This window comes from Amblyomma maculatum, chromosome 1 (genome assembly GCF_055883805.1).
Source record: "Amblyomma maculatum isolate TAMU_Amacu chromosome 1, ASM5588380v1, whole genome shotgun sequence".
Lineage (NCBI taxonomy): Eukaryota > Metazoa > Arthropoda > Arachnida > Ixodida > Ixodidae > Amblyomma > Amblyomma maculatum.
Genome location: NC_139344.1, coordinates 192,500,479 through 192,514,605, shown reverse-complemented (window position 1 = coordinate 192,514,605; position 14,127 = coordinate 192,500,479). Strand labels below are relative to the sequence as shown.

The 14,127-nt window shown below is 46.2% G+C and overlaps 2 protein-coding genes across 4 annotated transcripts in view; one reads left to right on the top strand and one right to left on the bottom strand.

Annotated features, from left to right (window-relative positions):
• Window positions 1–516: 516 nt before the first annotated feature.
• Window positions 517–3,036, top strand: LOC146205278 (polycomb protein suz12-like). The gene is made up of 2 exons (XM_084606556.1): window positions 517–1,621; window positions 1,685–3,036. The coding sequence occupies exons 1-2, from the start codon at window positions 517–519 to the stop codon at window positions 2,521–2,523; spliced, it is 1,944 nt and encodes a 647-aa protein (XP_084462682.1). The 3' UTR covers window positions 2,524–3,036.
• Window positions 3,037–11,096: 8,060 nt separating this feature from the next.
• The window catches only part of LOC146205277 (lon protease homolog 2, peroxisomal-like), an 81,692-nt gene continuing 78,661 nt past the window's right edge, over window positions 11,097–14,127 (bottom strand). For all 3 annotated transcript variants that reach the window (XM_084589940.1, XM_084589938.1, XM_084589939.1), the window contains exons 17-18: window positions 13,848–13,958; window positions 11,097–13,456 (exon numbers count right to left, since the gene is read on the bottom strand). In XM_084589940.1, coding sequence (XP_084446066.1) covers window positions 13,343–13,456; window positions 13,848–13,958 — 225 coding nt within the window. In that variant the 3' untranslated portion in view covers window positions 11,097–13,342. The remainder of the gene's footprint in view (window positions 13,457–13,847; window positions 13,959–14,127) is intronic.

The window sequence follows — 14,127 nt, the reverse complement described above, 5'->3', positions numbered from 1 at the left end:
GCCGGAGTTCCCAGATTCGATCCCGACTGCCAGCGGCTGCGTTTCGATGGAGGCGAAAAGAAGCGTCCGTGTGCTGTGCGATGTCAGTGCACGTTAAAGGTTCCCAGGTGGTCAAAATTACTCCGTAGCCCTTCACTACGGCTCCTCCACATCCCTTTCCACTTTCACTCCCATCTTCCTTTACGGCGCGGTTCAGGTGTCCACAGAACAAGTGTGACAGATACTGCGCCTTTCCCTGTTAACCAATTACTATCCCTTCCTGTGAATCAATTAAAACGAGTCGCTAGATAAGTCGCGACTCTAAGGGCTGTAACCTATTCACGTACCTACCCCCCCGTCAGACTGCAAGCTTTCATTTAGTCTGAGTACAGATGGCGCCAAAGCGCTAATTAGCCCCTTAATTAACATTGTCACCTATCATCATCACGCTATCAACTGGCGGAAGTACAGTGCGTGGCACATTCCTAGGCACCATAGCGGAGTCAGCGACTGGACTACAACTCGGACGGACTCGCAATGCCGCCTAAAGAGAACCCCGCTGCCGGCACAAGAAAATCCACAATGTTAAGAAAGCTGCGCAAGGAACAGCGTGATCTCGAGAAGAAGATCGTTCGTCAGGTCTTCGAGAAGCCAACACAAATGTACAGGTATTTACGAGCAAGGCACGAGTCATCGCCAGTGTTTCTTCATAGGACATTAACATACATGGCCCATCGCATGTCGAGAAATCATAAAAATAGGAGAAATTTCAAAGTGGACAGTCTTCTGGAAAGAGTCCAAGCACCATCGTTTAGGCCCCCCAGCCAGATGACGCTGACGTTCGCGGGATTCTACGACTGGTCAACAAAGAGGGACGAGGTCACAGTAGAAGCTGTCATCTTGAAGGTTTGGAACAAAAATGAATTGCCGCTCACGCAGCCTCCGTTCAAAAGCTGCGTGCCAGTGGGAAGCTGCGAGGTGCCTCACAATCCGGAGGGTACCGCGAACGCCAGCGGTGCATTGAAAACCCGCACGTCGGTCATCACAGTGCCTGGCAACAGCTTCTGCGCAAGTGAGACGGGTCTTGTGCGGTCGCACGTGCTGCTATTGAAGGTGGCTGCCAGAGGCGAGACCAACGATAGTGAACTTGATGAACCACCATTCAAAAAGGCTCTGCACGACGGGTGTAGGCGCGGCCCGGCCTCTGGTGGTGGCATCGCCTCGGCGGGAATTCGCCACTATGTGGGCGAGATGACTGTGTACAAGCAACAGAGATGCATTCTCACCGAGGGCGACTACGAGCTGGTGCTAAGGCCTTGGAAACCAAAGGCAGCACCCCCTGCCCGAGTAGCTTCCTGGGAAAGTTCCGAGAATGCCGAGGTCGTCCCATTATTGGAGGCCTTTGAGAAGTGTCCCAAAGTGGCATTCCGGCTGGCCTGGGGCACAGCTGAGAGCTCTAGTGAGGTTACAGCAAACCACACCCCGAAGGTTCGGCCTGTCCTATCTCCTTTGGATCTGAATGTGGCTGAACCCTGGCGCAAGAATATGCATAACATGTGCAATAGAGATATACAGGCATGCCAGCAGCAGCAGATACAGGGCAATGGACAAGAGGTGCACAAGCAACCCGAGAAAGGTGGGAGTCAGCAGGAGCAGCAGCAGCAGCAAAGCAATGGACAAGAGGCGCCCGAGAGTTCTGGGACAGCGGAAAGCCAGCAGAAGGAGCAGCAGAAAAAGCTGGCTCAGCCCACGCGGGTGGCATACCAGTTTGTATTCCAGCAGAAGATGCTACTGCGCACAAAGGCACGCAACGACCTGCGCTGCCCCTGGTGCCTGTTGCAGTGCTGCCTGCTGCCTGCCCTCCTCAAGCACCTCAAGTGCTGCCACGAACGCTTCACATTCTTGTACGCGCCTCATCCCAAGGGGGCGTGCATTCAAGTCTCAATCAATGAATATTACAACAAATCGCATGCTGGTGATCTCCAGGAGGAACTTCACCTGCAGGTGGGCTACACCTTTGGACAGGCACGCCCGGCCTGGCGCACACCAGTCACTGATGTCATGGTCTGCAGACCCAAGAGAACCCCCCTCAGCATTTTGGAGTTCGTGGAGCAAGGTGGGCCTGATAATGAGACGCCCTACATCCCAGGACACAGCAGGGTCTACTACCACTCCACTGGTACACCAATCAGACCACAGCAGGCTGACTATGACAGCGAATCTGAGACATACCCAGAGTGGCGAAGCATCCACGACAAGATGATGATTGATGAATTCGATGACGTCAATGAAGGAGAGAAGGAGCTCATGAAGATGTGGAACTCCCACATCATAAAACACAACGTCATTGGCGACTGCCATGTTCCTCGAGCCTGCAACCTGTTTGTAGAGGAGCAAGGGAAAGAGCTGATACGAAGCAACCTATACAACAACTTTGTCCTGCACATGAACAACTTATTTGACTATGGCCTGGTCAGTCAATCAGACATCTATTACACCGTTCGGAAACTACAGACATTCCTCCCTGTCAAGGACACCCATTAGCACCTGCAAGTTTTATAGACATAACACTGAATTGGCTGGTAGCAAATAGGGAAGAAGCAGTGCAGCATATGACGAGTTTTCCATCAAGAGCTGAATTCAGTGCTACAGCATCCAGATTAGCAGGAACACCTCCATCCTGGAAATCTGGTTAGTGAGAAAGGGATTAGGGAGTTGATCAGTTGACAAAAAATGACAATGATGTGGGGAATCTGATTTGTGAAAAGGTGAAATGCAGTGTACTGAACCTTCAAGTGTGTATTAAATCGAGTTGAAGCATACATAGTGGTCTGACTGTCTTGAAATCCCAGGAGTTGCTACCATCCATCTCTGCCATGAGAGTTTTGGCAGCGCTCCTGCTCCTTGAATCAGATGCATATTAGAAAGCACCAGAGGTTTTGCTACCTGCTATATAAAGATACCTACACAAAGGTTGCACCTGCTGTGCAAGTAGCATTGTGGCAGTATCCATAGGAGGCTTTTCCAATACGCAAGATCTATCACAGCTAATGTCAGTTCATGTTTCGTCACAGATGGCATAAAAGTAGCAAATTTCAAGAGAGTTTCATCTTGCCATGACCTATGCTCTTATTGCAGAACCATCTGTTTTGCAGGTTTTCAACATCTCACATGGCCAGACTTGAAAAATATGGCTGTTCTGTTCTAAGAAATGTCATGCATAGGCTTGCTTGGGCAACAAATGCTAGAAGTAGCCTCTTGATTAGAGACCGAGTATCACTGGGACTAGCTTTTTTTTTTTTTTGATTGCACGATGCTTTAGCTTTCATGGTGCCTTGCACTGTATATTTCACACAGTTGCCTTTGCATTTGTGCTTACATAAGGCTTTAATATAGTATGGTTCAGTATTATCTCAAAGATCCAGCAGGTGTTTAACTTTTAATAAAATAGCTGCTACTTTTAACATAATATGAATAGCTATATAACAATGAGTAATATGAATAGCATATTTTACAGAATTTAATAGAAATATGAATAGCTACTTTTGCTACTGAACTGAATACAAATTGAGTATTAGTGTGGTTGCCTGCTACTTGGGTAAATAAATATTCATATAAAATAAATATATTCATGAGAAATAGCGGAGCGCTAGCGGGGCACATTATAAGTTGTGAAGTTAAAGCTGTAGCCTTTGATCTTCACTAGGGGGACATGTAACATGAAATCGATAGTCTATCGAGTTATACGACTACTAAAATTACCATTTGCAACTGATGACAGCAAAATACTGCCAAATCCTATGAGAAGGACAAGAGCTTGAGCCACGGTTTGCGATTTTCGGCTTGAAGGCAATGCAAGATTCGCTAAACCTTGCCAACTGCTGTTGTATTGCCTAGTCTGAAGGCCGCATCTATGAGTAATGAAAATGCCACCACAATGATTGGACTGTGTTGCAGTGCTGAACCTTCCTTCCTACACAAACTGACAGCAACAGTGTGCTACGCGGCATCGGAGCGGGCCTTGCTTTTGGATTTTGAAACAATGATCGAAAATCTGTAGTGCACCACCCCATACCAATTATTAGAATACTTGAGAATAGATTCGTCTTGCTTCAACTAACTTTGGACCATTTGATCCATTCAGCAAGCTGAATAGAAGAATATTCAATTCACTATAGTAAACCTTCGAATATTCACACACCCCGAACTACAAATACTGATTGATGACCTAGACAGGAAAAGAAGAAGGCTTGAAATTCAATGTGCAGAAGACTAAGGTAATGTTCAACAGCCTCGGGAAGGAACAGTGTATCGGACACGTGTAGTGACTGTTATCAGTGCCGATGCGTATCAGTGATGCGCAGTAGAGACAGCGCGCGTGTTCGTGCCTTTATAAACTGTGCTGGCAATAAACGATCATTCTTGCACTGACCGTGCTGCTGTACGCGTCGTCCCTTCGAGCGGCTACATGGTGTCAGAAGTGGCCCTTTGAGGCCTGAAGGAAATCGTTCCCGAGTCCGGTGCGCCATGGCCCTGCTGAAGACACCGGAGCCTTTGCGGCTGACTGGTAATGTAGCAGAAAATTGGAAGCGTTTTAAGCAGAAGTTTGAGTTATATCTGCAGGCGACGGCACCTACGGACCAGCCGAAAACAGAAGCAGCCAAGGCAGCACTCCTGTTGAGCGTTGCGGGCGACGACGCTTTGGACGTCTTCAACAACTTCCAGTTCGAGTTGAATGAAGAAAAGGACTACATCACCGTGGTGAGAAAATTTGATGCCTATTGTGCCGAAGTTAGCAACGAAGTGCATGAGAGATACGTATTCCGTTCAAGAAAGCAAGCGGAGGGCGAACCATTTGAAAGGTTTATTCGCGACCTGAAAAAGCAAGCAGCACAGTGTAACTTTGGCACGTTGCAAGAATCAATGATAAGGGACCAGATAGTGTTCGGTACGCTTAATCATCGACTACGCGAGAAAATGCTTCGAGATAACCAACTGACTTTGCAAAAGGCAGAAGAAATGTGCAGAGCAGCAGAAACGGTAGCCCAGCGGAACGAAATATGGCGCAAAGGGGACGAATGTGTCGACACGATTTCGAAGCGCCCGGCTCCTGCAAATGAGCGGAAAGAAGTTAAAGCATCTTTTCATTGTAGTAAGTGCAACCGCTGGCACAAGCCCAAACAATGCCCAGCCTTCGGTAAGAAGTGTCGCTTGTGTCACAAGGCGAACCATTTTGCAAGTGCCTGTGCGTCTGCAAGGGTGAGTGAAGTAAGGGAACTGGAAGAAGAGGACTTTGACATTCTAGAGGTCACCACCGCAAGACGAGAAAGGGATTGGATGGTCAAGGCTCAAGTTCGTAACTGCGAGGTCAGATTTAAGGTAGACACCGGATCGCAGGCAAGCCTGCTTCCCATGTCTGTTTACAAAAAACTGCGGGGAGCAGAGGAGCTGAAGCCGACTAATTCGGTCCTGCGGGCGTATAACGGTGGCACTATAACGTGTTTTGGAACGTGTACGCTAGAAGTACACCAAGCGAACACGTCTGCTACAGTGAAGTTTTTTGTGGTGAAAAACGAACGGCAGGCCATACTCGGACTAGAAGCAAGTGAAGCTCTGGGGCTAGTTCAGCGTAAAGTATGTGCCATAGACAAGACTTCATACAACGCCCTTCTAAACAATTTCAGGCACGTTTTTCATGGCCTCGGTTGTTTGAAGCAGGCGTACAGCATGGTCCTTTCATCTGATGTGGTTCCTGTAGTGCAACCAGCTCGACGAGTTCCAGTGGCGCTAGAAGAACCCCTAAAGAAAGAACTTGAAAAAATGGTACGTGCTGGTATAATTGTCAGGGTGAACGAACCTACTGACTGGGTCAGCCCTTTAGTGTTGGCAAAAAAGAAAGATGGCGCGATACGGGTTTGCATGGATCCAAGAGCTATCAACAAGTACATAAAGCGGCAGCATTTCCCGCTTCCTAGGCGAGAGGATTTGGAAGCCCATTTAACCAATGCAAAGTACTTCAGCTGTCTTGACGCAAACTCTGGCTATCATCAGATACCGCTCGATGAGCGGACTTCTAAAATCTGCACTTTTTCTTCACCGTTTGGGAGATACCGCTTTCTCCGTTTGCCCTTCGGCATTTCTTCCGCACCGGAAGTATTTCAACAAAGCATGAGTCAAGTATTTGACGGCTTACCGGGCGTACTGATATATGTGGACGATATTTTAGTATGGGGTTCCAGTAAGCAAGAACACGATGAGCGGTTGATGGCAGTGCTTAAGGCTGCCGAGAAAGCAGGCTTAACTTTTAACGCCCAGAAATGTAAATTTGGGTTGAATGAAGTGAAATTCCTTGGTGATGTCATAAGCCGAAACGGAATATCGCCTGACCCAAAGCTAATCAAAAGCTTGGTGAAAATGCCAACACCAACGTCCAAGAATGACATCCAGCGAATGTTGGGTGTGGTTAACTATTTCAGCAAATTTGTGCCACAATTGTCCGAGCGAACAACTCTTTTGCGTGAGCTTGTAAAATCTCGGTCAAAGTTCCAATGGACCGAAAATCATGCGCTGGAGTGGAAAAAGTTAACTCAAATCTTGACCACCGCCCCCCTACTTGCAATCTTTGATCCGCAGAGACAAACTAAGATTAGTTGCGATGCATCGAAGGATGGTGTTGGTGCAGCGTTACTGCAATGCTACCACGGTGAATGGAGGCCTGTAGCGTACGCATCTCGTGTCTTAACGCAAGCCGAAAAGAACTATGCACTAATCGAAAAAGAAGCGCTTGGAATATGTTTTGGCTGCGAAAGGTTTCACGAGTTTGTGTACGGAAGAAAGGTGCTTATCGAGACTGATCACAAGCCGCTGGTGGCGATAGCACGGAAAGAAATTGCTGACATGCCACCGCGAGTGCAACGATTCTTTTTGCGTTTGCTAAAATATGACTTTATCTTGCAGTACATTCCAGGAAAGCAGCTGCTGCTCGCTGACATGTTGTCACGGTCAACGGTGGAACAGGGCGAAGACCAAGTTCGCACAACAAATGATGTTGAGGTTCATGCAGTGCAGTCCTTGGGCTACATGGTCACCCCCGAAACACACCGGTCACTGCAGCTGGAAACTTGTCGAGATGCCTACCTGCAGACAGTGATTGCATGCTTGGTGAGCGGGCAGCCGGTGACAGGTGAACTCAAGCCATTTTCGAAAGAACTCTCTGTCGTTAATGGAGTTGTACTAAAGGGTGCAAAAGTTGTAATTCCGAAGAGTATGCGACGACTCATGCTGGAAAGGATTCATGCGGGTCACCTCGGGTTGCAAAAGTGCAAGGAGAGGGCGCGAAAACTCGTATTTTGGCCTGGTATGAATGGAGACATCGCTACCTGTGTAGAAAGCTGCGCAACGTGCAGAAAGTACGCGTACAGACAGCCGCAGGAACCACTTCTGATGCGACCAGTTCCGAAATGTGCTTGGTACAGGGTTGGAGTGGACATCTTTTCGTATGCGGGCAAGTCGTACGTGGTTGCTTATGATGCCTTTTCCAATTTTCCTGAGGTCGACATTCTAGAAGACACAACCGCCGAAACCACAATTACAGCCCTTAGTGCCATGTTCGCCAGGTACGGTGTACCAGTGGAAGTCTGTACGGATAACGGACCCCAGTTCTCGAGCCGCGAATTTGCCCTGTTTGCTAAAACGTACGACTTTCATCACATAACCTCGAGTCCCCGTTATCCGCAGTCCAACGGCTTGGCTGAAAAGGGTGTGCAGATCGTCAAGCGTATCCTGAAAAAGACCATCGAGGCGAGGGAGGACTTCTGGCTCGGTCTCCTAGCATACCGCTCTACACCACTCGAAGATGGCCATTCTCCGGGTGAGCTCCTTCAGAGAAGGCACCTTCGTTCTAACCTTCCTGACTTCGGCCGGGTATCCCGTCGCAAAGTGAGGAAACACCGCCAAGCCAGGGCTGGAAAGCCTTTGGCGGTACTACCCGGAGGCGCAACAGTGCGGCTTCAGGATGCTGCGGGTTGGTCACGCAAGGCGAAGGTCATTGCCGAAAGCGCTCCACGATCATACCTGGTAAAAACCCAAGATCATCGCATGTTGCGGCGAAACCGCCGGCATCTGATTACGACAAAGGAGCGGTATAGCAGTAGTGAAAGCGATGACGACGAGGAAAGTTGCACAGGCTCCCAGTCCCGGACACAGCAGCCTACGAGCGGAGCTGAACCAAGTGCACAATCCTCGGGAGTCTCTTCACAAAACGGCGTGGGATCGACGCTACCAGCAAGTGGCCGTGATTCTCCGCCGAGCATCCCATCGCCACCCCCTTTGAGAAGGTCAACTCGTAGCACCCGGCCCCCAAAGAAGTTACACTATGACGAACAATTCAATCAAGTGCCATAGTTGTGATCGCTGCTTATATTTTTACAAGTGTGTAATTTTTGTTCGTCCCAAGGGAGGATGTATCGGACACGTGTAGTGACTGTTATCAGTGCCGATGCGTATCAGTGATGCGCAGTAGAGACAGCGCGCGTGTTCGTGCCTTTATAAACTGTGCTGGCAATAAACGATCATTCTTGCACTGACCGTGCTGCTGTACGCGTCGTCCCTTCGAGCGGCTACCTTGCCAACTGCTGTTGTATTGCCTAGTCTGAAGGCCGCATCTATGAGTAATGAAAATGCCACCACAATGATTGGACTGTGTTGCAGTGCTGAACCTTCCTTCCTACACAAACTGACAGCAACAGTGTGCTACGCGGCATCGGAGCGGGCCTTGCTTTTGGATTTTGAAACAATGATCGAAAATCTGTAGTGCACCACCCCATACCAATTATTAGAATACTTGAGAATAGATTCGTCTTGCTTCAACTAACTTTGGACCATTTGATCCATTCAGCAAGCTGAATAGAAGAATATTCAATTCACTATAGTAAACCTTCGAATATTCACACACCCCGAACTACAAATATTGATTGATGACCTAGACAGGAAAAGAAGAAGGCTTGAAATTCAATGTGCAGAAGACTAAGGTAATGTTCAACAGCCTCGGGAAGGAACAGCAGTTTACATTAGTTAGCAAAGTACTGGAAGTAGTAGGCGAATATGTCTACTTAGGACAGGTAGTAACCGCAGATCCGGACCATGAAAAGGAAATAACAAGAAGATTGGGATATAAATATCTTGTGCTGTTTGTTTTGAGAGATTTTGTTTTGTGGAGTAATTGGCTGTCCTGCATTGGAGCAGGACAGCTGTTGAATTTCGATGTCAGTGCACATTCAAGAGCGCTAGGTGAGCAAAATTGATCCAGCTGCCACTTCGGCCTCTGTTTGCCTATGTGCAGGTGCCAAACACTGAACTTGACATCCCATACAGTTGTTCTAATCGTAATACTCACAACACTTCCATCCACAGAACGCAAGAGAAAACACAGTGACGTGAAATGCGCTGTCTGCATGGGGATCTTTGAAGGAGTCAGTGAGACACGGCAGGTGAGCTGTATGAAGCAGGCGAGCGCAATGCGACCGTATGCCAGCGATGAGGCGGGCAACAGATGACAGCTTAGTCCAGCACGAAGATGCAGACAACACGACTTCGAGGGATATATTCCCATGGCGATGCATGTGATACACAAGTGCAGCGACAGGAAGCAGACGACGCGGCGGCAGCACGGAACCGCCGGAGCAGTGGCGTGCGCGGCGGCAGCACGCTTCAATAGCGTCGATGATATTTGGTGATCCTAGTGCCATCTATCGGGTCTGCCACCAAGCTTTCTCCGATGCGGCAAAATTTCGCCCTTCCCAAAAGTGGAGTCGGCGCTCCTGTCTATCTTACTCCGTGGTATGTACTAATGGTGAAATTAGGCTCCCTGCTTTTGTGGAAAAGCAAGAAAAAAGAACAGAGGTGCATCTGAGAGGAGGGGAGGTCTGTTTTGTCTGGGTATCACGCATCAAGAACAAACAGCCGTTACTGATGTTATACGCTTACTCCTGCAGAATAACAACTCACGTGGCTGTCTCAACACTAAGATTCTGTAAACCCTTTCCTGTGTACCATCTGCACCACCTTGAGGTTTCAAGGCACAGGGAAGAATGCTGCATCAAGCAATATGGCCACAGCATAATCAGCTGTTCACATTGCATAAATGTCTACTCCAACACGTTTCAGTAAACAATGTACATTTTTTGATCAGTAATACTGTACACAAAAGGTGCTTTGCAAATTTTGAAAAAAATGGCTTAACAAACTTGGCTGCTTCAAAATTAACTGCACCAAAGCACCAGCATTAATTGGTCACTTTGTCAGATTGAGCACATAAACAGGTTGTAATAAATACCCAAGCCAACTCTGGGAAGACAACCTCAAAAAAACATGTCTGAGGCTGGCCAGGTTTCTTGCTACATGACAATGCCGAAAGAACATACGCATGCAGTTCACAAGTGCCAGCTGCAGACATTTGTTTACACATTGGTTGCAATACCAGCTCATGCTCTGTCAAATGTATCAGAAACTTGAAAGTACTGATGTAACAAAACATAACAAAGCATGTCCAACTGTTTAGATGAATACTACCTACTGCTGTTCAATGGTGAAGCCAAGTAGGCATGAAATTACACCCAACATTAAACATGTATCTTACGCAGCAATGAGGAACAGCATGCACTCGTAAAATATTCATCCACTACAATGCACACAATACCAACTGCATCACATGGTAACAGTGTCCTTGGAGAGCAACATCAATGCTATCTACACTGCTATTCTTCCCTTAAAGAAATGCACCACTGGCACCCCTACAAAGACTGTAATGCACATTTTGTACGTAAGTGTAATGCACGAAAAGGGTGCCATGAACTAGAATAAGAACAGCACACATCTTGTAACCTAAATATTGCAGGTTAAATTTGAGAATGCCTCAAATAGAAATGACAAAAAAAAAATAAAAGCCTCTAATGCATGAAGAATGCGCAAGCATGCCAAATTTCTTGGATGGACCACTTAAAATTGGCAGGCCCCACTGAGTTGGGCATACACGAATTACGTTGGACATCAAATTTGGTGAAATCAAATACCGCAAGTCCGGAGGGCCAATTAAGGTCCAACACAGGAAAGCAATGGTGAATGCAACTAAAAAAAAAAACACTTGAGCCAATGGCATTGACCGATTGTCATGACGTTGTTGATCCCATTTTTATAGCTGCACCAGCCATACACCGGCGATTTCATACTACAGCATGAGTCTCAATCTCATATACTATGTGGGCTGCACTGAAAGTTTCATCCCTCACAGGCCAGGAGACAGAAATTAGCCAAAAAAGAAACAAGTAAAAGCAATAAACAAAATTAAAAAAAAAAAAAAACACTCAAAAAGTCTTATTCCCAGACAGCACTCAACCATTCTTCACAAAAAATAAAAGCAGTGCATGTTTCGTTCATTCAACACCAGACAACACTTCAAGCCACTTCAAGATGGCTCAGACTGAGCCATACTGAAAGTGTATAATGGTTAACAGCACTGTTACTGAGCCTAATGAGAAAAAATGTGGAGACGACAGTGAGGCTGGGTTGTCCAGCACCTCATTCTTGGAGGCAGCTTAAGTCCATCTGAAGTTAGTGCAAATTATAGGGCCAGTGTCTCCATTCATTTCCACAAAGAATTGTACCATTTGGAAAAAAGGCCTTCTCGATGATTTTAGCTGAAAGCAATTCTGGTGGTAAAGCTCTCTTCAAGCTGGCCCGTGTTCGGAACAAACGCTCCAAATTTTGGAGCCGGCGGGCTGTACCACAAAGCTTTGTGGTCCGTATGTCACTCGTGCATTTCAGACCCGTGCCTGGGGGATCAACTGTGATGTCAGGAGAATTAGTTAACACCCCTGGCTGAAGAGCCACCATTGAGGAGCATTTGCCAATGCTTCCCCGAGTTGTATCTGACTATAAGTGTTCTCACTTAAGATGTCACACATTTGCCTAAAACTGCAAATTGTGCAATAAAGAGCAGCACATAACAGATAAATGCCAGTCAGTTTGGTTAAAGGAGCCACTTCTGTTACGTTTTTGTCAAAGTACACACAAGGCCTCTAGCTTAAAACCACAAAGGAGTCCAACAGGATTAAAAAAAAGCTAAAAGTCCCAAGTCAAAAATTTCACAGTGACAACCACAACTTTCATTTGGTAACTAAATACTAGTATACCTCTGCTGAAAAATCATGCAACATTTCAGGTCATGTACAATATTTTCCGGTGTATAAGAGGTTTTTTTTTTTTTCTTTTTGATGTCTTATTTCTTTACGAAAATTTTGCTAGCGCATCCTATAAACGGTGCATGTTATAGAAGATTTTCTTTTTTGATTAGTGCAATGTTTCTGTGTGAGCTTTATTATGAAGTGGCGGTGGAAACGCTATCTACGATTATAAAACTATGGTTTTTCATAGGCCCCAAGCATTAGTAATATATACTAAATGAAGTGCCATAAGAATGTGACATCCGCGCTTCTCGTCCAACCACACTGCCATGCAAAGCCGACTGACTTTTCCAGTTACTACCATAGGAAATGTAAGCATTTATCCTTTTGCCATTTCCAACTTTGTTTCGTGGCCAGTGCACGTGTGTTTTCCACTTGCCTGTACTGCTCCTAACGCCCTTGCGTGACAACACACAAGCACAATGATGCAAGAGTACGAAGACTATCAGAACAGCAATTCTTTCACTCTGCTGCAGAGTTCGCCAGAAATTGCCGTGTGCTAGAAGAAAAGCCTTTGAAGGCTTGGAGTAAAAAGAAAGTGTTGCTGCTTTATCTCTGAGAGAAGAGTTTTTTTTCGTGGGGGAGAGAGAGGAGGGGCATAAGTGTTGCCTTTTGCATCGCAAAACAAATGCTCTCACAGGTACAGTGCATTTCGTGATGGCCACATAAGCATTTATAATCAAGTTTCGCTGCCCGAACTGGGTAAATTCAGGTGTGTCTTACACATCAACTTTTTCATTGAAAGCCTCTAAACGTGAGGGGTGCATCCTATGCAAAGATGTGTATTATATTTATACACTAGAAAATACAGTAAGATGTTTGCAATGACGTTAAAAATAATATATTAGAGCTGCTTATTTCTGTCTAAAATAAGCTCTTGCAGAATGAGCAAGTTTCAATATGACAAATACCACAGCCACTGTGCTGTCTCTCAGAAACACTTTAGCACACAAACTAAAAAAAAATGACACTCATAATGAAAATGTACATTAATCTGGGCAGTGACCCACTAGGCGATCTGCCAAAGACGTGATCGTATCAGCATTGAATGCAGAAACGCACACCATTGGAAGGCATTAACATGCCCTCATTTTATCATTACTCTCAACAGCTCCAAGGAAAGGCTACAGCTTGCTCAGCATGTGCACCACTGAGCTTGGCAGGTCAGGAAAGCCGCCTTCAAAAGCCTCCTGGAGAACTTCTTCAATGTGGGTCACGAAGCAGAAGGACAATTCCGCCTGTGTGGAAATGAATGGGGTTACATGGGTAGCCCTTTGGTACAAAACCAGGGCAGAAGAACCTCAATGTAGACAACTTACAGCTACAAAGCTAGAAAGGCACTAGTAAATGTTTGTTCCAAATAGAGTGCTCCAGTAATGCGCCCCAAAGGAAGTTAAGGAGTAGGGCACCAAGTACCCTGGTTCTGACTCATTTTGTTCTTCATTACTGTACGCAGAGCCTTAGGAATAACAAAACTGAAGAACATGTGCCCTGGTGCACTTCGAAACAGTTCATTAGAGCACTAGTGTTTGCCACACGTGACATGTAATGATGGTGCAGAAATTACCCCCCCCCCCCCCCCCCCTTAAAAAAAAAAAAAAAAAAAAAAAAAAGGTATCACATCCTTACTTTGATGGATTCAGGAACTTCCTGAAGGTCTTTCTTGTTTCTTTTAGGCAGGATGACTTTGCACATGCCAGCACGATGGGCTGCCAGCACTTTGTCTTTAATTCCCCCAACCTAGAATGTTATACCAGCAAACAGTAAGACATATGTCTAAATCAAAATGACCAGCATGTTCTAAACCTTCACCAGCAAAAATTAAAACCAAGGTATAAATATGTAGTATTCAGATAAGCTAATAAGACATGTGCTTTGGGCGACTTATTCATGGCCCAATAGAATTATC

What these genes read in the sequence shown, in the direction of transcription:
- LOC146205278 (XM_084606556.1), top strand. Translation starts at nt 517, where the DNA reads ATGCCGCCTAAAGAGAACCCCGCTGCCGGCACAAGAAAATCCACAATG. An exon ending in GCAACCCGAGAAAGGTGGGA is followed by an intron (nt 1,622 to 1,684) that starts GTCAGCAGGAGC and finishes GTTCTGGGACAG; the next exon opens with CGGAAAGCCAGCAGAAGGAG.